The sequence below is a fragment of the Mobula hypostoma genome, chromosome 12 (assembly GCF_963921235.1).
Source record: "Mobula hypostoma chromosome 12, sMobHyp1.1, whole genome shotgun sequence".
NCBI lineage: Eukaryota > Metazoa > Chordata > Chondrichthyes > Myliobatiformes > Myliobatidae > Mobula > Mobula hypostoma.
Window position 1 is genome coordinate 48,243,722 of NC_086108.1, and position 24,716 is coordinate 48,268,437.

Sequence of the window (24,716 nt, forward strand, 5' to 3'; positions counted from 1 at the left end):
GCTAGGCCCCACCTCCCCCTCGTACCCCAGCTGTTACTCATTTTTATGCACACATTCTTTCTCTCACTCTCCTTTTTCTCCCTCTGTCCCTCTGAATATACCTCTTGCCCATCCTCTGGGTCACCCTCCCCCCCGTCTTTCTCCCTAGGCCTCCTGTCCCATGATCCTCTCGTATCCCCTTTTGCCTATCACCTGTCCAGCTCTCGGCTCTATCCCTCCCCCTCCTGTCTTCTCCTATCATTTTGCATCTCCCCCTCCCCCTCCAGCTTTCAAATCCCTTACTCACTCTTCCTTCAGTTAGTCCTGACAAAGGGTCTCGGCCTGAAACGTCGACTGCACCTCTTCCTACAGATGCTGCTTGGCCTGCTGCGTTCACCAGCAACTTTGATGTATGTTGCTTGATCCTCATGTCTAAACCTCTTTGTTCAATAATAAAACAGGACCCCTAAGTTCCTGGCAATCTGAGGAATCAGCAGTTTTGTTTTGAATTTTTTTTTATTAGCATTCCTCCATTTAGATATTTGCCTAGAAGAAACCCATCCTCCATGGCAGGAAATCCCCATTCACTCTCGGATTAGCTTTATGACATTTACATGTGGCACAGAGCAGATATTCCAATTTCCTCTGCCAGTGGCCAAGAGCAGAACATATCTGAGGCTTTGAGCAACGGAAATCTTTCCCCTGCTTTTTAATACTTCTGCCAAGAGAATAGACTAGATCGTAGTTACATTCTGATCCATAATCAAGGATTATGATGAGATGATCACAATAAAGGTAAAGGCTACTGTTCGATATGCATCAGCTGTCCGAACAAATTTGGTATGAATGTTATCTAGATCACTCAATTACATTTTTGAAGGGGATTTTACTGTTTCATTCAGATGCAAAATAGACAGAATATCCTCTTTTTTTTCCAGCATTGATGTTATGTAAAAATTGGGCTGAAACTACTTTTGCTGGTAGTTTTGTAAAGAAGTGTCAGCATGCAACTCTTTTGCGATCTGCACTCTGTAGGCGATACCATGGTGTAGCGTGGATGTCTGAGACCAGCTGAAGGTGGGCATCATTGCATACGCACCCCGCTCTGCCACTGGACTGAACACTGAATATCTACACCAGTCGTGTTTCACTCTGGGGTTAAGTCAGTTTTGCTATTCCCTTAAAATGTTGGGGATGTGAAAGGGTTAATGCCAAGTGTTCGTTATCTAATTTACTTAATAATGCCACTTTCAATGAATTAATATCACTTAAATGTATTTATAAAAAATTTATTACTGACTTTAAAAAAAACCTTTAAGCTTATTTTAATTCTTTCAAGCTGTTTTTAAATGTCTTAGAACATCAGTGACATTTAAAAACTATTCAATGGCTTTTCAGAAGTTCAAAGTAAATTTATTATCAAAGTACATGTATGTCACTATATATAACCCTGAGATTCATTTTCTTGCGGGCATACTCAGTAAGTCCGTAATGGAATAATAACCATAATGGAATCAATGAAAGACCATTTGTCTTTTGTTCAACCAGTGTGAAAAAGACAACAAACTGCAAGTACAAATAGAAAGAAATAATAAATAAATAAACAATAAATATTGAGAACATGAGATGAAGAGTCCTTGAAAATAAGTGCATAGGTTGTGGGAACATTTCAGTGATGGAGCAAGTGAAGTTATCCCCTTTGGTTCAAGAACCTGATGGTTGAGTGATAATAATTGTTCCTGAATCTGCTGGTGTGAGTCCGGAGGCTCCTGTACCTTCTTCCTGATGGTGTGAGTCCGGAGGCTCCTGTACCTTCTTCCTGATGGCATCAGTGAAAAGAGAGCGTGTCCTGCGTGGTGGGAGTTCTTGATGATAGATGCTGCTTTCCTGCACATCTATCAATGTTTCATATAGGTATGCTCAGGGGTGGGGAGAGCTTTACCTGTGATTGACTGAGCCGTATCCGCTACGTTTTGTAGGATTTTCTGTTCAAAGGCATTGGTGTTTCCATACCAGGTTGTGATGCAGCCAGTCAATATATTCTTGTGATATAGAAGGAGGCCTTTCTACCCATCCAAACAATGTTAGCTCAGAGTGAACTCTCAAGGACGGTATTTTCCCCACAGGGTTAGCTGGAACCTCTTCCTTCCAGAGAAGGTTCACAAGAATGACTCCGGGGAAAAAAGGGGTTAACATATGAGGCGCATTTGATAGCTCTAGGCCTGTACTTTCTGGAGTTTATAGTTATGATGGGAGATCTCATTGAAACTTATCAAATATTGAATGGCCTGAATAGATTGGATCTGGGAAGGGTGTTTTCAATAAGAGTGAGTCTATGACTAAATGGCAAAGCCTCAGACGAGAGGGACATCCATTTAGAACAGAGATGGGGAGGAATTTCTTTAGCCAGAGGGTAGTGAATCTGTGGAATACATTACCACAGACTGCTGTGGAGGATAAATCACTGAGTATATTTAAAGCAGAGGTTGATAGGTTGTTGATTAGCCAGGGCATCAAAGGTTACGGAGAGAAGGAGGAAGAATGGGATTGAGAGGGATAATAAATCAGCCATGATTGAATGGTAGAGCAGACTCGATGGTCTGAATGGCCTAATTCTGCTCCTATGTCTTACAGTCTCATGGTCTCATTTGCCCACCTCTTACATTGTATTCTCCTACCACTCATCTACACTATGGATAATTGACAGTAACCAATTAACCTATCAGCACTTCTTTGGGGGCGGGGGGGAAAGCTATCATAGCTGAGCCTGATTACACTCTATGTTTCTGAAGTTGCTTGGATCCGCGAGGCTGTAAAAGATTTTTACAGCTGCAGGAAGTTAGTGCAAGACACAGGCCAGATCAGGCATAAACCAGCCTATAATATGGAAGTGGAAATTCTAATTAAGCAGTTCCAATAGGAAATGGTTATTGCTGTATATTAATTACATCGATTAAAGAAGGTACAACATATACCATCATCTTCCCACTTTAAAAGAAACTGAATGAGTAAAAATACGCTGAAACCTACAAAGGGAAGTTTGGGAGTGGCTGTGTACATACATCTATTGATGCTTCTGGACACACCTTCAGTGATGTTCCTGTTTCGGGTCTTTCAACATCATACAACCTCCTCCAGGTGACCCAGCCGGGGCTGATCAGACCCCATCTTGTGTCCAGATGGCTAGCTACTTATGACTCCATGGCTCCACTCTTTTGAGCCACAGCCATCTTGAGGCCCTCTCTGCCGCATCGGTGGTACTGCGGATGGCTCTCCTCTTCCTCTCTCCCTCGATGCCCAAAATGCTGAAGGCTCTAACTAAAGAACGGGCTACGAATCCCCTACAACCAACCTCCACTGGGAGATACCTCGCTCTCCATCCAGCCTGCTGACAGTTGCTGACCAGTCCTGTGTACTTGGAGAGCTTCCTTTCAAAGGCCTCCTCCAAGCGATCTTCCCATGGGACTGTCAGCTCCAGCAGCACCATTTGCTTAGTAGACTCAGACACTAGGACAATGTCTGTTCACAGGGTGGTGGCTGCGATATGGTTGGGGAACTTCAGCTGCCCTTTGAGGTCCACCAACAGCTGCCAGTCCCTTGCAGAGGTCAGAATGCCTGCAGATGTTCTTTTGGCGGGTATTGACTGCTCCCCAGCTCTGACAAAGGCAATGGTCTGCTTGGAGGGTCGGGACTGCTTCGCCCACTCAACTCCTGCGCTGACGGCTTCAGCGATGGTCTTCAGGACCTGATCATGCCTCCACCTGTACCGTCCCTCACCAAGCGCCCTTGCACAGCCGCTGAGGATGTGCTGCAGGGTTCCTCGCTTGGAGCACAGTGGGCACGCAGGTGACTCTGCCTTGCCCCATGTATACAGGTTTGATGGGCTTGGAAGCACATTGTACACTGCTTGGATGAGAAATTGGATGCGGTGTGGTTCGGCTTTCGGAAATCAGCGCAATTATATTCACAGCTGGTTAACAGGATTTGAAGGATAAAGCAGGACTCTGCTAGACGTATCTCAGAGACACCTGTGTTCATCAGTGGCCCCTAAAGAGGAAACATGAAGTTTTTAAAAATTACTTATTGTGGTACAGAACACAGTCATGCCGAGTTGTGCTGCCCTCCATCCCCTGCTTTAACCCTAGCCTAATCACGGGACAATATACAATGACCAATTAACCTACTAACCAATACGTCTTTGGACTGTGGGAGGAAACTGGAGCACCCGGAGGAAACCGACGCGATCTTGAGGATTATATACAAATTCCTTCCAGGCAGCTGCAGGAACCAGGAGTAGGTGAAGCTGAGCCAGATGTACATAGTGAAGTAAAGGGATAAGGAAAACATGGGAAAAAGCTGTCAATGTAATTCTTCCAAGTGTAAGTTATTCCCAAAATTGTAAACTGCTTATCTACTTCAACACATTCTAAATGCTGGAGAAACTCAGCAGGTCAGGCAGTATACATGGAAACAAACAGTCGAGGTTTCAGGCTGCGAATCTTCCTCAGGACTGCTTATCGACTTCTGTGCATCATCATTATTTTCTGGTGGCAATTCACTTCCCACCACAGAACTGCAACTCTGATATCTTACTGTGGAGAAGCGTAAATCTGTGAGCGAATCAGTTGGTTCTATGTCAATGCCACAAGTTTTCTGCCCTCCTCTAGGTGACGTCAGATGGTTACGTGACCGTACGTAGAGATGGAAGTCTTCATATTGAAAGGATTCGCCTACGAGATGGTGGAAAATACACATGCCTTGCCAGTAACGTTGCTGGAACAAGCAACAGAACTACTACTGTGAATATATTTGGTGAGTGTGATTCGACTGCTGTCCCAAGAGACCACGTGATTGGAGTAGAAGGAGCACTGCAAGTTGATGAGTTGTGAAATATTTGAGATAATGTTGATCCCTATTTCTGCCTTTTTATTTGGAGCCATTGAAATTATGTTACATTTTACCTTTGTTATTTAACGATTGTGAAAAAACATAATGGTAAATGAATTGTAAGTGATTTCCACATGACATGTTAACTTTACCAGATGTGTCACCAGGGGCAACCAGGTGTACAATAACAGATTATGTACAAGAACATTTTTTTTGGGTAGGTTTCCTGTCCCCTTCCAATGAATGTCATTTCCTTTTTATGTTTTTGTCTAGAGGGACAATAAAAAAGATATGGCTGAATGCTTTTACTCCTGACTGTTAGTTTTATTCACAGGAGTATTGGAAAAGGAGGAATTATTTCACCCTTCCGTCTCTCCACCTGCCTTACCAATCAGTAAAGTCAAGGGCAACATGTATCTTGATTTACTAGCCTCGGCTCCATTCCCATGACATCACCAGTAGTTCAAGAGTGGAACTTTTGTTCTCAGTTTTGAAGTTAGACCACAAGACATGGGAAAACAATTAGGCCAATTATTTTCCCTCTCAATCCCTTTCTTCTGCCTTCAACCTTTAACCTTTGACACCCTTACTCATCAAGAACCTGTGAACTTGTGTTGTAAGTATACCCTATGGCATGGCATCTGTGGCAATGAATTCCAGAGAGTCGCCTGCCTCTAGCTACAGAAATTCCTTCTCACCCTTGTGATTGTATTCAGAGCCTCTGCTCTCTTGTTCTAGACTTGTCCACTATTTGAAACATCCTCTGCACATCCACTCTATCCAGGCCTTTCAATATTCCGTAGATTTCAAGAGATCCAAACTCCAGTGATTACAATCCCAGGGACACCACATGCTCCTCATATGTTAAACTTTTCATTTCCTGAATCATTCTTGTGAACCTCGTCTGGACCATCTCCAATTCCAGCACCCTTTCTTAGATAAGGGGCTGAAAACTGCTCACAGTACTGTAAGTGCCATCTGACCAGTGCCTTATAAAGCCTTAACATTCTGTCCTTGTTTTTGTAATCTAGTCCTCTCAAAGTGAATGCTAACATTGCATTTGCCTTCTTCACCACCAACTCAACTTGCAAGTTACCCTTTAGCGAATCCTGCATGAGGACTTCCAAGTCCCTTTGTACATCTGATTTCTGAATTTTTTCCCCATTTAGAAAATAGTTTACCCCTTTAGTCCTTCTACCAAAGTGCATGACCATACACTTCCCTACACTATATTCCATCTACCAGATCTTTGCTCTGCCTATCTTTGTATCATTTGCAAACTTGGCACAAAGCCATCAGTTCTGTTATCCAGATCATCAACATATCGAGTAGAAAAAAAGGGGGCCTTTTCTGGTTTGCTGCTGGTGACTAAAATTGTTCCACAAGTGTCAGTGTTGGGACCACTTCTTTTCGTGTTAGATGTCAATGATTTAGATGACCGAATTGATGGTTTTGTGGCCAAATTTGCAGATGATATGAAGATAGGTGGAGGGGCAGCTAGTGTTGAGGAAACAGGGAGTCTGCAAAAAGACTTAGACAGGTTAGGAGATGGGCAAAGAAGTGGCAGTTGAAATATTATGTAGGGAAATGTAATGTCATGCACTTTGGTAGACGGAATAAAGGCATAGACTATTTTCTAAACAGGCAGAAAATTCAGAAATCAGAGGTGCAAAGGGACTTGGGTGTCCTCATGTAGGATTCCCCAAAGGTTAACTTGCAGGTTGAGTTGGTTGAAAGGAAGCCAAATGTAACGTTAGCATTCATTTTGAGAAGATTAGAATATAAAAGCAAAGATGTAATGCTGACACTTTATAAAGCATTGGTCAGACTGCACTTGGAGTATGTGAGCAGTTTTAGGCTCCTTATCTAAGAAAAGATATGTTTGCATTGGAGAGGGTCCAGAGAAGGTTCACAAAAATGCTTCCAGGAATGAAAGGGTTAACACATGAGGAGCATTTGATGGCTCTGGGCCTGTACTCCCTGCAGTTTTGAAGAATGAGGGGAGATCACATTGAAACCTATTGAATATTGAAAGGCCTAGATAGAGTGGATGCAGAGAGGATGTTTCCAAAAGTGGGGGAGTCTAGAACCAGAGGGCACAGTCTCAGAATAGAGGTATGTCCATTTAGAACAGAGATGAGGCTGAATTTCTTTTGCCAGAAGGTGGTGAATCTGTAGAATTGATTGCCACAGACAGCTGTGGAAGTCAAGTCATTGAGTATATTTAAAGCAGAAGTTGATAGGCTCCTGGTTAGTCATGGCGTCGAAGGTTATGGGGAGAAAGCAGGAGAATGGGGTTGAGAGGGATAATAAATTAGCCATGATGGAATGGCAGAGCAGACTGGATGAGCTAAATAGCCTAATTCTGCTCCTATGTCTTATAGTCTTGTGGTTTGTAATGTAAAACAGTAAGTTGATCCCAGTGGATGCATAGGTGAGTATTTGAGAGGAATATGGGTGATAAATGGGCACTTGATGGTTCGTATAGATTTATTGGGCAGAAGGGCCTATTTCTCTTATTGATTCCTGGTGTTCCAACATTTTTTTCCATTACACGTGTTAGGGTGACTGGCCAATAATTTCCTATTTTCTTGAACAATGATGTTGCATTTGCAATTTACCAGTCTCCTTGGTCATCTCTGGAAGCCATGGGGCTACCCCTCACATTTCCCTCAAACCTACCCCCTCTCACCTTCAGTGCATGCCCACTGGTATTAGACATTTCTACCCTAGAAAAAAGATGCTCCCTGTATATTCTATCTACGCCTATCATAATCTTGTAAGCCCCTATCAAATCTCTCCTCAGCCTCCGCTACTGCAAAGAAAACAACCCAAGTTTATCCAGCCTCTCATGATAGCATGTGCCCTCTAAACCAGGCAGCATCCCGGTAAACCTCTTCTGCACCCTCTCCAAAGCCTCAACATCCTTCCTATAGTGGGGTGACCAGAACTGTACACAGTACTCCAGTTGTGGCCTAACTAGGGTTTTATAAAGTTGCAACATAACCTCCTGACTTTTGAACTCAATGCCTTGACTAATAAAAACAAGCATTCCATCCTTCTTAACCACCTTATTGACTTGTGTAGCGACTTTCATGAAGCTGTGAACTTGGATCCCAAGACCTCTCTGCTCAGCAAGACTGCTAAGGTCTTTCAATTATCTTGGTTGAACTCCACCTGCCATTTCTCAGCCTATATCTGCAACTGATCTATATTTTCGCTGTATTCTTTGCCAGTCTTCTACATTATCTACAACTCCACCAATCTTAGTATCATCTGCAAACTTACTAACCCACTACATTTTCAGCCAAGTCATTATATACATCACAAGCAGCTGGGGTCCCAGCACAGATCCCTGCAGAACATCACTAATTATAGACTGCCAACTCAAATAAATCCCTTCAATCACCACCCGCTGTCTTCTATGTTCAAGCAAGTTCTGAATCCAAACAGCCAATTTGCTGCAGTAGCGCTACTAGGACTTGATGTTTCAATCCCTATGGTAAGTCGGCACTCCCAATGTTGGCAGTGGGCTTGGAGTGGTGACAAGGAGGGAGGGTAGGTATGTCATTGGGGTCTTCAGGTGGGCACCCTCCTTTTTTGACATTTCATTGATAAGCCCACGACGTTTCCAGAGGGCTCAACGGTGCTACCTGGCGTCCCAGATACACCCCCCTCAGTTCCATACCCTCCTGTCTTCACCTTGCAGCCCAGTTGTAGTTTTTCCTTTTAATCCAAATCCAATTGCTGCTTTTTTCTGCTGCGTTTGACAAGGACTTGATTGCTTGTTGGAGGGAGTGACCCCTCACCCCCATCTTCTTCAATAGGCTGGTCGTAGATGTAGCAATAAATCCCCTGCATCCCACTTCTACAGGGAAAATCTTGGTCTTCCAGGTATTTTGGGCAGCTTCAATTGCCAGTTCAGAGTACTTGGTCTTTTTCCTCTCAAACTTCTTCGACACCATATGCCAGCTTGGCTGTTGTGGACCACAGGACCATGTCTGGCCGGAGTGTTGTAGCCGCAATGTTTGGGGGAAACACAAGCTTTTTTCCCCCAAGTCCATGTCCATTTTCCAATCCTATGTTCCCTCTTAACCTATGTTCCCTCTTAAGTGCGCACGTGAACACCTCTTTTGCCGCTAGCGCACAAAGGAATTTAAACTGAGCACAAAAGGTTGTCACCCTATACTTCGGAGGCATGTGAAGTATATTTCGTGATCGTACACAATCACACTTCCTTTTCCGGTTTCTGATGCAAACAGTGTTGACAACATGGAATTTGTGATGATTTGTCTGCAGATTTTAGAACTGGCTTATTTATACTGTTTTTATTGAAGAAATTATTGATTCATTAAGTTGAATTCCAAAGAAACAAAGGGCCTGAAGTGCAAAAGAACTGTTAGTTTATTTAAAGCAGAATGGCTTAATGAAATAGTAGAAACTTCTACACTGAAAGCTCACGAGGTCAAAATATATAGCTATGAGAAATATTGATGTACAATACAGGTCTTGGCACAATGCAAAAGTTGCTGGGGAATTTACAAATGGGAAGAAGTGGAGTGATATTTGGAAACTTGACTTCTTAAAGTGTCATTTAGCAAGCAAATCACATATGGCCAGTGATGAGCCTCCCATGAGGGCCTTTGTCAAACACCTCACTTAAATCCATGTAGACAACCTCCACTGCTCTACCTTCGTCAACCTCTCTCATCACCTTGTCAAAGAGCTCAGTCAAGTTGGTAAGGCACGACCTGCCCCACACAAAGTCATGCCGGCTCTCCCTAATTAGGCCATGAGTTTCCAAATGCTGATATCTTTGACAAGCAACCTGCCATTTCCTGTTGGGACAAGTTGAAACCTTCCAACACTGAATTCAATAATTTCAGGTTACTCACTTCCTTTATTTGTATCAGATAGGTAGCTAATAGATAGAGAGAGAGGTAGATGCATGCATGTACGCATACGTAGTTGGATTGAAGTAGAGATAAATGAACAGACAATAGATAGATGTTCTACTGTACGCTATCCATCTGCAATATTAATTCAGTTTTCCCTCTCTGAAGTGTTTTCTCTTCTACTGAATCTTTGTTTCCTTTTCTGTATTTTTTTCCAGATTTCCAACTTCTGTAGTTTCTCTACAATTTTCTTTTTGTCTTATGGGTTTGCCTTGAATTGTTTTCTAAAGAGATTATTACAAGTTCCTTCACCTCTAACCCCTTTAGACTCCATATGTTTAATATTTATTTTGAAGATCAATCCAAAATGATAATTTAAAATCACAGCTATTTCTCTATTTCCAATTATTAATTCCTCAGTTTCCAATGTTGAATTTACCTACTATCTTTTTTCCTTATAAACCTGTCAAAGTCTTACTGTGTGCTTTTATGTTACTTTATAGATTACTCTTGCACTCTGTTTCCTCCTTCATCTTTATCATTTAGTTATCCTTGGCTGGCACAGCAAATTAAAGGAATGTATTTAAGAAAGTTTTTAGCTAATCGAAGACAAATTCATCAAAGTCTTACCATTGCATTATGCTTTCTAATCCAAAAAAAAGACTTTAAAATTCTATTTTGAAATGAAGGTTATGTTACACTTCATAGATATTCTGTTAACTGAGTTCAGTGGTGATTAAAATATTGATAACAATAACATTGAAACACTTGTCCATTGAATGTTATGATGACTTTGACAGATAAAAATGAGCAACTCTTAATAACTTCAGTAGGTCCACACAGAGTTCTCAACAGGAAACTGGCAGACCAGCTTGTGTCCTCTCCAGTTAATGACTTCCCCAGACTGAATGATATGCTTGTACTGCAGAGTTAATCTGGGAGAAAGATAAATCTATGTACTAGTTCCTCTGTTTTTAGAAAAAACTAGCACTTGCTTTATATGCACAGCACAAAAATGAACATAAAATGTTCTAAATAAAAAGTTCTTTTAACATTGACTTTTTAAAGCCAACTTCATCAGTACTCAAAATTAACTTAGTCTAGCCCCCCCCACAAACAAAAACACACACACACACACACACACACACACTTATGAAACTTTTCTGCTAAAGCTTACTGTTTTGTTGCTTGGAACATTTAAGTCTTAAGAGTCTGGATGCATTGGTCATGATCTTTAAAAAATCACTTGATTCTGGCATTGTCCTGGAGGGCTGGAAGATTGTAAGTGTCACTCCACTCCTTAAGAAGGGAAGAAGGCAAAAGGAAGGAAATTATAGGCCAGTTAACCCAACCTCAGTGGCTGGGAAAGTTTTGGAGTCTATTATTAAGGATGAAGTTTCAAGGCACTTGGAGACTAATGATAAAATAAGGCAAAGTCAGCATAGCTTCTGTAAAAGGAATTCTTGCCTGACGAATTTGTTGGAGTTCTTTGAGGAAGTAACAAACAGGGTGGACAAAGGAGAGGCAGTGGATGTCATTTACTTTGATTTTCAGAAGGCGTTTGATAAGGTGCCACACATGAGGCTGCTTAACAAGATCAAATCCTATGGCATTACAGGAAAGATATTGGCATGGATAGCAGAATGGCTGACAGGCAGGAGGCAGTGAGTGGCCTTTTCTGGTTGGCTGTCAGTGACTTGTGGTGTTCCTCAGGGGTCAGTATTGGGACCACTACTTTTCATATTGCTTGTCAGTGATTTAGATAATGGAATTGATGGCTTTGTGGCAAAGTTTGCAGATGATACAAAGATAGGTGGAGGGGTAGGTAGTGCTGAGGAAGCAAGGTGATTGTGGCAGTACGTAGGCAAATTGGAAGAATGGACAAAAAAGTGGCAGATGGAATACAGTGTTGAGAAATGTATGATAATGTATTTAGGTAAAAGGAACAATAGTGCAGACTATTATCTAAATGGGGAGACATCAGAGGTGCAAAGGAATTTAGGAGTTCTCATGCAAGACTCCCAGAAGGTTAATTTACAGGTTGAGTCTGTGGTAAGGAAGCCAAATGCAATGTTGGCATTTATTTAATAGGGAATAGAATATAAAAGCAAGGGGGTAATGCTGAGCCTTTATAATACACTAGTCAGGCCGTGCTTAGGGTATTGTCAATGGTTTTGGGCCCTGTATCTCAGATAGGATGTGTTGTCATTGGAGAGTGTCCAGAGAAAGTTCACAAGGATGATTCTGGGAATGAAGGGCTTAACATAAGAGCTCAATGAAGGGTTTAACATTGGCAGCTTTGGGCCTGTACTCACTAGAATTTAGAAGTATATGGGGGGATCTCATTGAAGCCTACCAAATGTTGAAAGGACTAGATAGGGTGGATATGAAGAGGATGTTTCCTATGGTGGGGGTATCCAGAACTAGAGGGTACAGCCTCAAAATTGAGGGGCAACCCTTTAGAACAGTGCTAAAGAGGAATTTTTTTTAGCCAGAGAGTAGTAAATCTGTGGAATGCTCTGCCACAGACTGCAGTGAAAGCCAAGTCTGTGTGTATATTTAAGGTGGAAGTTGATCGTTTCATGATTGGTTAGGGCATCAAAGGATATGGCGAGAAGGCAGGTATATGGGGTTGAGTGGGATTTGGGATCAGCCATGATAAAATGGCAGAGTAGACTCGATGGGCTGAATGGCCTAATTCTGCTCCTGTCTTATGGTTTTAAATCTCTCTTCAAACTTTGTATAATCACATGTACTTGGAATAAACACAACATGGAATGAGCAGTGAAAAATTCTCCCTTTTGTGCACTATCAGTAATGATTTGGACTACTTTCATCAACACTTTAAGAATTCCCTCTTTTCCTTTTTAAATCTGTGAACGGCGACTTAGTCTGGAAAATATTTCTTACTCCCATACACTGGTACGGGTTCCAAAATGCAATTGATAACATCTCATTGAAAGGCTATTTCCAGTTCACCTCCATCATTCACACCATTTGTATAATTATAGAAATCAAATTAGGGGAAAAAAAGCAAATGAGAAAATAGCAGGACTAGACCACCTTATCTACAAAATGCCCAAAACAGGGCTAAACCTGAAAAGCTGTTAACTAAGTGTCATGCACAGGACAAACCACTGCAGGTCTTTCCATCACTTCTGTCATCTTCAGGTGTCATACTTAAAAATGTTGCAAGTTCAAAGATAATAAATGACAATGTTGAGTTTGTGTCAAGTATATACTTGAAATTAATAAATGAAGTCCAGCAGAAATGTTAAACTTTGTAAGTTTTAAGTATCATAAACACTTTAGCAGCAGAATATTCTATTTCCCAAATGTGATAAAATGTTCCATTTATAATTTGATAGTGGCTTAGAAATTGGACTGCCTTTTACCCCATTTACAAGCATAAAGCATATGGCTGTGACAGCCACCATTCATTCCTCAAAGCATTAATTGCCAGTCATACTGGTTCAGATCCAACGCATATACTTAAAAATTTGCTGTTGCCCCATTGTACAAGGATATAATGCACATTTCAAGCCACTTTTCAAACTTGGACTGTAGTTAGTTTCTTTAGGTCCTCAAGAGTCAAACTGCTTGCAGCTGCCATCAAATAGATGTGTTTTATGTTGTATAGGTCCTGCTGCATTGCTTGGGGAACAGTGTTAGGGCAGGACATCATGTTAGCACATTGTTAGTATACAAGGTCTCTTCTTTGTATGTTAGGTTTAAAATGGCTTCTTTGTTATGTTAAATGCTGGGAAACTCTCTAGCTAGACATTTGCTTGGGTTAATACAGATAGCAGGTGCTATTAGCCAATGGGTATTCATGTTATTATTTCTTGGGGTGATAATGCTGTCTCATATGACTGGGAACGGAGGTTTTTGGGGGGAGTCGGAGGAGAGACGGGGAGGACGGTGGACGTGTGGGGTTTTTTGGTGGGGAGTCAGAGGAGAGACAAGGAGGACGACGGACGTGCGAAAAGGCTCCAGTCGATCATTCGGGGTGGTCCTGAGAGCCGATGGGGTCCGGGTGGTCCCGAGCTGCGAGCCGACAGTGTCCGGGCGGCCCCAAGCCATGAGCCGACGGGGTCTGGGCGGTCCCGAGCCGCGAGCCGACGGGGTCCGGGCGGTCCCGAGCCCAGAATCGACAGGGTCCGGGTGGTCCCGAGCTGCGAGTCGACAGGGTCCGGGTGGTCGCCAAGAATTTCTGAGCTCCAACTTGTGCACAAAGAACTTGGACTTTGATAAGTCTGGTGCTTTTTTTCCTCCATTACTTCCTTTTCTGTATCAAACTTATATTAATTTCATAGACGTAGTAATATCTATAAAGTGTACCTGGTAAAAGGTACTGTGGGTGTTGGCTGATGATTGATGTTTGGGATTGATTCGGGTGGCTGTGGTACAGCAACCGACCAAGCGGGAAGCATCCAGGCAGGCGCCGGGCGGGATTTCCCCTAGACACATACGAGCCAATATAGTGGAGCGTATAGTATAGTATAGCTAACAGCCACTTGTGAAAAAGAGATGACACCAGTGAGGTCGAGGAACCTGCCCTCTCAAACACCTGCAGTGGTGTCTAAGGTCTCCAGTAATGATGACTAATTTTTCTTATATTATTTTGACTCTAAGCTTAAAGCTTTGAAACCCGTTTGCCATTATGCCTCTCTTTTCTCCTTTAAAATGATCCTTAAAACTTACCTCTTTGACCAGGTTTCTGGTCACTGCCCTAATATCTTTTCAAGTATCTCTTTAAAAGTTGTTCAAGATGTATTATAAAACTTCTAAAAAATGAAAATAAATTAATTATTGAATACGTTTTTTTTAAATAGCAAGTGAGGTGCAAAACTTAAGCAGAAAGCTTGAACTTACGACCTTGGTGATGGTGATAAAGAGTTGTTAAGATATTGGTGAAGGAGCTTGAAGCCTGGAATGAGTGGTGTCTTTAAGGGGAGGGGCAGTCCAGTGTACCAATATCTGGGCCCCAGCATATTTCTGAACTGATCATTCAATTTTTAGAGTCGGAAATTGAAGACCTGTTGAATATAGAAGGGTGGACAGGCACCAGTTCCCAGTGGACCATCGTCCAAATAGATCTGGATCCTGTCCTATATATCTGGTCATTAATGGATTGCTTCATCTCTTTCAGTTGTGCCCACCATCCAACATGGACCTCAGATATTCAGTACCATTGAGGGAGTCCCAATTCGGCTACCCTGCAAAGCACATGGTATTCCCAAGCCTTCCATTAGCTGGTCAAAGGTATGTGCCCTAATTTGCAAGCAGGCTGCCAAAATCTCCTGCCTTTAGAATTGCCAGGAAACTCATTCTGAAATATTTGCCCCAGATGATTTGTTCTGAAATTGATTAGTGTTCCAATGTCATAAGTACGCATTCCTCTGTTGTTCTGCTAATAATATAATCACACACTACTAAATTCAAGCTGAAATATCATCATGTACATGTTTCACAATTTAAATTATAATGGAATAGAGTAGATTCCCATTGAAATACATTTGAGGAATTCACATATTATGCAGCATTTCTCCTCTACGTGCACAACAGGCCATTTTGAGATATTCCTAAAACATTTATTTGAAACACAAATTAGCTGATAGCTGATGTCTGGGAAATACATTAGAGTTGCCTGTGTTCCTTTGATGCTGCAAAAGACTCTCATTGTATGAAACAGAATTTATTTCCAGCATTGGTAAATTCAAGTCACATTTGAACTGCATCAGTCACATAAAAGCTGAGCTGTCCAATGTAGAGTTCGCATGCATCAATATATCATGGCGTTGGAATGTAAAAAATGAAATAGTGTGTTATTCATTAGACCACTTCTACGTCATAAGGCTCAAAACATTATATGATTGATAATGATCCTGACAGCAGATGATTTCTGCAGATAACTCACCTTGTTGAGATTTTGATTTGAATATTTAGCTTTAAGAGCAGTACTGTCCAGGAGCAGCATATTTCTGTTCGAATGAAGGGAAAACCTGGTAATATCAGGGACTCTTGGCTGATCCGAGATGTCACAAATCTGGTCGAGGAAAAGGAAGAAGTCTACATTGGGTTTAAGGGGTCAAGGGTGAATGAATCTCTAGATAAATATAAAAAAAGATTTAAAAATTATCCCAAAAGGAAAATCAGGAGAGCAAAAAGAGGGTATGAGATGGATCTGGCAGGTAAGGTTAAGGAAAATTTGGAGGTTTTCTGGATGTATTAAGCATAAAAAGGTGGCTATGGAGAGAGCAGGTCCCCTTGGAGATCAGCATGACTACCTATGTCTCAGGCCACAGAAGATGATCAGATTTTCAGTGAAAACTGTATTTCTAAGTGTCTACTGAGGAGCAAATCACAGTTGCTCAAGTGATGAGGGGGGGAAAAAGTGATGTTTTAGGGGAAATTCATATTGCCAGAGAGGAGGTATTTGCAGCCTTATAATGCCTTAAGTGGATAAATCCCCAGGGCCTCACCGTGCATCCTTGGACTTCATGGGAAATGGGAGAAGAAATTGCAGAGGCCAGGGGTATCAGCATGACCTCTAAGGGGCAGGTCATAACCCTGATTGAATTATTTGAGGAAATGATAAAACAAATCGACAAAGGCAGAGCAATGGATGAGGTGGATATAGATTTTAATAAGCTTTTTGGTAAGGTTCCCCAGAGTAGCCTCATTCAGAAAGTCTACCATGAGTATGGTATCCAGAGACACTTAGCTGCTTGCCCCAAGGTGGAAATAGATGGCACAAGGGATGTAATTTTAAGGTGATTGCAGGATAATATAGTGGGGAAGTCAGAGTTAAGTTTCTTACACAGAGGATGGTAGGTGCATTAAACACGCTACCAGGGGTGGCGGTAGAGGCACGATTGGTTTAACTTTAAGAAATGCATCGCTCACACTTTTCTATATTAAAATCCTTCGGCCTTTCTTCGTCCGCTTCCCTAACTGATCGAGGTCCCCCTGTAATCTGCGATAACCTTCTTCCCTTTCAGGACATTTAAAAAGACTCTTAGATAGCGACATGGATGAAGGAAAAATGGAGGGTTATGTGGAAGGGAAGGGTTAGGATGATCTAAGGTTGAAAAATCAGCACAACATTGTGGGTTGAAAAGCCTGTACTGTGCTGTATTGTTCTTTGCAGAGGTAAGGTTCCCAAAGATTGGAAGATGGCTAATGTTCCATTGTTTAAGAAGGGTAGCAAGGACAAGAAAGGAAACACAAGGCTGGTCACCTTGACATCAGTAGTGGGGAAGTAACTGGAGGAATTCCTGAGGGACAGGATTTCCCAGCATCTGGATAGACGGAGTCTGATCAGGATTCAGCATAGTTTTGTGAGTTTTTTTGAAGCAGTAAACAAAAGGATAGGTGAGGGTTAGGGCAGTGGATGTTGTCAGTTTGAACTTCAGCAAGGTATTTGACAAGGTACCTCACGGTAGGCTGGTTTGGAAGTTTAGGTCCACAGAATCCAGGTTAGCTGATTAGATGGATTGAAAATTGGCTCATTGGTAGAAAGCAGAGGGTTACGGTTGAAGGTTCTTTCTCTGAACGGAGACCAGTGATTAGTGGTGTGCCACAGGTGTAGGTAATCCTGTCATTCATTATTTATATAAATGACATGGATGCAAGTACACAAAGTTGGATCACTAAGTTTGCAGATGTCACAAAATCAGAAGGTGTTGTTGAAAGTGATGAAGGTTATCATAGATTCTTGGGAGATCTCGATCAGTTAAGGAAGTGGACGAGGAATGGCAAATAGATTTCAATACAGATAAGTGTGAGGTGATGCAATTATGGAAAGTTAAACCAATGTAGGACTTATACTATGAATGGTATGGCACTAGGGAGTTTATGGAATAGAGGAACCCAGGAGTACAAGTGCATAATCTATTGAAATCACAGGTAGGAAAGGTAATGAAAAAGGCTTTTAGCATGCTGGCCTTCACCAAGACACAGAGTATAGGAGCTGGGCAATTATGTTGCAGTTGGTAAGGTCATACTTGGAATACTATGTACAGTTTTGATCACCCTGTTATAGGAAGGATGTGGTTAAACTGGAAATAGTGCAGAAAAGATTTATGAGAATGTTGCTAGGCCTAGGGGGCCTGAGCCAGAGGGAGAGGATGACCAGGCTAGGACTTTATTCCTTCGAATGTAGGAGAATGACGTGCAACCTTATAGAAATGTTTACAATTATGAGATGAGAGGCATATGTAATGAGGATTGTAGCAGTCTTTTCCCCAGGGTTTGAATTCCTAAACTAGCCACATAGATTTAAAAGGGACCTGAGGGGCAATGTTTTAAAGCAAAGGGTGGTGAGTGTGTTGAACAAGCTGCCAGAAGAAGTGGTTGAGGCAGGTAGAATAGTGTCATTGAAGAAGCACGTAGATCGGTACATGGAGGGTCAGGGCTTGGAGGGGGATGAGCTGAATGCATGTAATTGGGAGTAACTGAGTGGGCACTGTAGGCAGTGTGGATTCTTTGGAACAAAGGGCCTGTATCCATGTTGTATTGTTCTATGTCTCTAGGGAATTAAAACTCATTAAATATGTTCGTAACTAGATGCAAAATTGTGAATAGTTGAACAATAATTGTTCACAAATGTGAAATAATCAGATTTCCAAAATTTGGCAATGGATCTGTTGACCAGAGGCAAAGGGTGTTACATTAAAAGTCACCATGATTGGTGGAATGCACTGTAAGAAAGTGCTGTGCATGAGTGGTCTGTAAACCATCACTTTGAGGCTTTCACACATAACCACACACTGTGCAAGCTTCTGGAGGTTTCTATCGCCCAGAAAATCAAGTACCAGAGTAGGTCTTGTTAATTACAAAAATGAAGAGGATTCGTGAAAGAGACAAGTTAACTGCAGCTTCAACATTTATAATGGTTGTCATTTAGGTTGGAATATTATGATAATTGTGCAGGTACAGTACATTGTCCCCAAAGCAAGTATATATAATGATTGTGGTCTTTCATAACTCAGTGTTCACAATACTGGAGTAGTTTTCAATTTCAAGGCATATGATAAATTGCAGGAAAGGAAATTACAAAGAAGATGGAAGAAATGACAAATCTTTTGGCTTTTTGGACAGAATATTGAGATGTTCAGATTTTGTAGTACATGATTCCTTCCAGCATTGCCCCCGCGCTCCCCCCCCCCCGCCCCCAGCCAGGGCTGTCTTTCTCAGAGAGGTGGATTGGCAAGTAAAAGGCCAGTTCCTCTCCAGTAAACCTTTAGAACGATAGAACCATAGAACACTACGGCACAGAAACAGGCCATTCGGACCTTCTAGTCTGTGCAGAAACTTTATTCCGCTAGTCCCATTGACCTGCACCCAGTCCATAACCCCCAGACCTCTCCCATCCATGTATCTATCCAATTTAATCTTAAAACTTAAGAGTGAGACCGCATTTACCATATCAGATGGAGCTCATTCCACACTCGCTCCACTCTGAGTGAAGAAGTTCCCCCTAATGTTCCCCTTAAACCTTTCCCCCTTTCACCCTAAAGCCATGTCCTCTTGTATTTATCTCTCCTAATCTAAGTGGAAAGAGCCTACTCGCATTTACTCTGTCTATGCCCCTCATAATTTTGTAAACCTCTATCAAATCCCCCCTCATTCTTCTACGCTCCAAGGAATAAAGTCCTAACCTGCTCAATCTTTCCCTGTAACTCAACTCCTGAAGACCCGGCAACATCCTAGTAAATCTTATCTGCACTCTTTCAATTTTACTGATATCCTTCCTATAGTTAGGTGACCAGAGCTGCACACAGTACTCCAAATTTGGCCTCACCAATGTTTTATACAACCTCCCCATAACATCCCAACTCCTATACTCAATACTTTGATTTATGAATGCCAGGATGCCAAAAGCCTTCTTTACAACCCTGTCTACCTGTGACGCCACTTTCAGGGAATTATGCACCTGAACTCCCAGATCCCTTTGTTCCTCCGCACTCCTCAGGGCCCTACCATTTACTGTGTATGTCCTACCTTAATTTGTCCTTCCAAAATGCAACACCTCACATGTCTGCATTAAATTCCATCTGCCATTTTCTGGCCCATTTTTCCAATTGGTCCAGATCCCTCTGCAAGCTTTGAAAGCTTTCCTCACTGTCCACAACGCCTCCAATCTTAGTGTCATCAGCAAACTTGCTGATCCAATTTACCACATTGTCATCTAGATCATTGATATAGACAACAAACAACAATGGTCCCAGCACAGATCCCTGAGGCACACCACTAGTCACAGGGCTCCAGTCTGAGATGCAATCATCCACTACCACTCTCTGTCTTCTCCCACACAGCCAATTTCGAATCCGGTTTACAACCTCTCCATGGATACCTAGTGTCTGAACCTTATGAACTAACCTCCCATGTGGAACCTTGTCAAAGGCCTTACTAAAGTCCATGTAGACAACATCCACAGCCTTTCCTTCGTCTACTTTCTTGGTAACCTCCTCGAAAAACTCTACAAGATTCGTTAAACATGATCTACCATGCACAAATCCATGTTGACTATCCCTAATCAGCCCTTGGCTGTCCAAATACTTGTATATCTGATCACTCAGAACACCTTCCAATAATTTACCTACTACTGATGTCAGGCTCACTGGCCTGTAATTACCTGGTTTACTTTTGGAGCCTTTTTTAAACAACGGAACATCATGAGCTACCCTCCAATCCTCCGGCACTGCACCCGTGGCTAAGGACATTTTAAATATTTCTGCCAGGGCCCCTGCAATTTCTACACTAATCTCTCTCAATGTCCGAGGAAATATCATGTCAGGCCCAGGGGATTTATCTACCTTTATTCGCTGTAAGGTAGCAAGCACCACCTCCTCTTTAATCTCTGTGTTCCATGACACTACTGCTTGTTTCCCTTCCTTCCATATACGCTATGCCAGTTTCCTGAGTAAATACTGATGCAAAAAAAACTGTTTAAGATCTCCCCCATCTCGTGAGGCTCCACACATAGACAACCACTCTGATCTTCTAGGGGACCAATTTTTTCCCATATTATCCTTTTACTTTTAATATACTTGTAGAAACCCTTCGGGTTTACCTTCACATTATCTACCAAAGCAACCTCATGTCTTCTTTTTGTCTTCCTGATTTCCTTCTTTAGTATTTTCTTACATTTTCTATACTCTTCAAGTACCTCATTTGTTCTTTGTTGCCTATACCTGCTATACACCTCTCTCTTTTTCTTAACCAGATCGCCAATATCCCTTGTAAACCAAGGTTCCCTATGCCTGTTAACTTTGCCTTTAATCCTGGCAGGAACATGCAAACTCTGCACTCTCAAAATTTCGCCTTTGAAGGCTTTCCACTTAATGAACACACCCTTGCCAGAAAACAACTTATCCCAATCCACTCTTCCTAGATCCTTTCTCATTTCCACAAAGTTGGCCCTTCTCCAATTTAGAACCTCAACTTAAGGACCAGACCTGTCCTTATCCATAGTTAACTTGAAACTAATGACATTATGGTCACTGGACCCAAAATATTCGCCTCCACATACTTCTGTTACCTGACCTGTCTGGTTCCCTAATAGGAGATCAAGTATTGCATCCTCTCTCATAGATACCTCTATGTATTGATTTAGAAAACTTTCCTGAACACATTTGACAAACTCCAAGCCATCTAGCCCTTTCATAGTGTGGGAGTCCCAGTCAATATGTGGAAAGTTAAAATCCCCTACCATTACAACTTTCTGTTTCTTACATCAGTCTGCTATCTCTCTACAGATTTGCTCCTCCAATTCTCTCTGACTATTGGGCGGTCTATAGTACAACCTTATTAGTGTGGTCACACTTTTCCACCCATATGGCCTCTGTAGACAAGCCCTCCAGGCTGTCCTATCTATACACAGCTGTGATATTTTCCCTGACTAGTAATGCCACTCCTCCCCCTTTTATCCCTCCCCCTCTATCACGTCTGAAACAATGGAACCCCGGAACATTAAGCTGCTAGTCCTGCCCCTCCTGCAACCAAGTCTCACTAATAGCAATAATATCGTAATCCCACGTGCCAATCCACGCTGTAAACTCATCTGCCTTACCTACAATACTCCTTGTATTGAAATAGATGCACCTGAGAACATCTCTATCACGTACAAACCTTTGATTTCTGTCTATGTATGCAGTCCTTGCATGACCTTTGTCCTCCTCCACTTCACTATCTGCTCTAACACTATGGTTCCCCTCCCCCTGCAAATCTAGTTTAAACCGCGCACGCCCCCCCCCCGGGAGCATCACTAGCAAACCTACGCGCAAGGATGTTAGTCCCCCTCCAGTTCAGGTGCAAACCATCCCGTCGGAACAGGTCCCACCTTCCCTGGAACAAAGCCCAATTGTCTAGAAACATGAAGCATTCCCTCCTGCACCATCTCCATAGCCACGTACTTAGCTGCATTATCTTCCTATTTCTAGCCTCACTAGCACGTGGCATGGGTAGCAATCCTGAGATTGCAACCCTGGAGGTCCTGTCCTTCAACTTTGCACCTAACTCCCTAAACTCTCTTTGCAGGACCTCTTCCTCCTTCGTATCCACGTCATTGGTCTCTATATGGACCACAACATCTGGCTGCTCACCCTCCCTCCTGAGAACCGAGAACTTGATCTGAGATGTCGTGGACCCTGGCATCAGAGAGGCCACAGACCATCCGGGATTCTCGATCTCTCTCACATAACCTCTTATCTGACCCCCTAACTATCGAATCCCCTATCACTACTGCTCTCCTCTTTTCCCTCCTTCCCTTCTGAGCTGAGGGTCCAGTCTCGGTGCCAGAGACGCGACCACTACAACTTGTCCCTGGTAGGTCGTCCCCACCAACAGTATCCAAAATGGTATACTTATTGTTGATGGGAACAGCCACAGGGGTGCTCTGCTCTTTCTGTCTATTCCCCTTCCCTCTCCTGACAGTCAACCAGCTACCTCCTCCTGACTTTTAGGGGTGACTGTCTCCCTGTAACTCCTGTCTATTTCTGCCTCTGCCTCACGAATGATCCGAAGTTCATCCAGCTCCAGCTCCCTAACTTGGTTTGTCAGGAGCTGAAGCTGGATGCACCTTTCACAGGTGTAATCATCAGGGAAAATTGTGCTCGCCCTAACTTCCCACATATTGCAAACGGAGCACTCGACTGCTCTAACTGCTGCCTCCATTTCCTACTCCTCTTAATTAGGTTAATTAAAGGAACTTACCCAGCCTTACCTCACTGGGAGCAGGCTCAGCATCTGTTCGCCGAAGCCTCTCGAGCCAAAGCCGCAAAGCTCCACTCCTGCCCTGAACCACTCACACACTGGCCGCTCCTCTTCAGTTATCTCTCCTTTTATTTGTCCCTGCCAATTATCTTAAGTACTCACTCCCCCTAATCAACACTCTGTTTAGCCTTTCAGTTGCCCTCCACACTCCTTTTAAAGCACACTCACCTCAGCTCCTCAGCTGCTTCCCAGCACTCAGCACTCTCCCGAGCCCTTTGCTCCTTGTCCTGCTGCGATGGTCCCGCGATCACACTTTGATAACTGATGAGGCCCCACCTATAGTCTGTGAAAATGCTTATGCAGCTAAAGTGTGAACAAAATGTATTAGATACAGATCTCTATAAGTATGACAAAATATACAATGAATTTTATGATTTTTGACAAAATCCTTAAGTTTCAGAATTATCTTAGATATCTCTATTCTGAATTTGTACGATGCTTTATACCAACTTGGCTCAAGCCTCTAGCAATAATTTGAGAAGGTGATAACAAGAATACCTCTGAAATTGTAGAAATTTTGATAAATATTTTGCAAAGTGGTGTGAGATCATTGTTTAATACTGGTCCTTTGACAATCGCACTGCAGGGTTGACCGTGATGAGTGTGATATCAAATGATAATCCTGTGTTGCCCATGTTCATCAAAGTCCATAAAAGCAAAAGGATTCATTTTGTGCAAATAATTTGTACCTTCTCTTACAGAACGATGAACTCATTATCCAGCGTTTGGGGAATTTCAGCGTGGAATCAGATGGCAGTTTATTAATTCTTTCTCCAAGTGGTGCAGAGACTGGGGAATTTGTGTGCACAGCCACAAATGCTGCAGGCTACACCACACGCAAAGTTCAGCTGACTGTTTATGGTATGAGTACATTTTTAATCTTTTCATACGATAAAAAATATTAGAAATTGCAGGCACTAGCTTGTAGAATGTGTTAACTGTTGATGGTAGTGCAGCTCTTTTATACTGACCCGGTAATCATATTTTTAATACTTCTCCAATAATGTTTAATCCCCTCCCCTGATCTTATAAAATATAACAATTTCTGGTTGTTATATTTAACAAATGAGGCTATGTACAGTGCCTTTAAAAAGTATTCACCCCCTTGAAAGCTTTCATGTTTAATTGTTTTACAACATTGAATCACAGTGGATTTAATTTGGCGCTTTTGACACTGATAAACAGAAAAGACTCTTTCATGTCAAAGTGAAAACAAATTTCTACAAATTGGTCTAAGTTTATTACAAGTATTAAACACAAAATAATTGATTGCATAATTACTCACCCCCTTCAAGTCAGTATTTAGTAGACGCACCTTTGGCAGCAATTACAGCCTAGAGTCTGTGTGGATAGGTCTCTATCAGCTTTGCACATCTGGGCACTGCAATTTTTCCCCATTCTTCTTTGCAAAGCTGCTCAAGCTGTGTAAGCATGGGGTTGTGAGTGAACAGCCTTTTCAAGTCTTGCCACGAATTCTCAATTGGATTGAGGCCTGGACTCTGACTTAGCCACTCCAGGACATTAATTTTGTTGTTTTTAAGTTAATCCTGTGTAGCTGTGTCTTTATGCTTGGAGTCATTATCTTGCTGGAAAACATATCTTCTCCCAAGTTGTAGTTCTCTTGCAGACACCATCAGATTTTCCTTGAGGATTTCCTTGTATTTTGCTGCATTC

The 24,716-nt window shown here is 42.2% G+C and overlaps 1 protein-coding gene across 4 annotated transcripts in view; it reads left to right on the plus strand.

Annotated features, from left to right (window-relative positions):
• hmcn1 (hemicentin 1) overlaps positions 1-24,716 on the plus strand; it is a 551,025-nt gene that overhangs the window by 232,357 nt on the left and 293,952 nt on the right. For all 4 annotated transcript variants that reach the window (XM_063064023.1, XM_063064025.1, XM_063064024.1 and 1 more), the window contains exons 19-21: positions 4,647-4,791; positions 14,914-15,026; positions 23,744-23,903. In XM_063064023.1, coding sequence (XP_062920093.1) covers positions 4,647-4,791; positions 14,914-15,026; positions 23,744-23,903 — 418 coding nt within the window. The remainder of the gene's footprint in view (positions 1-4,646; positions 4,792-14,913; positions 15,027-23,743; positions 23,904-24,716) is intronic.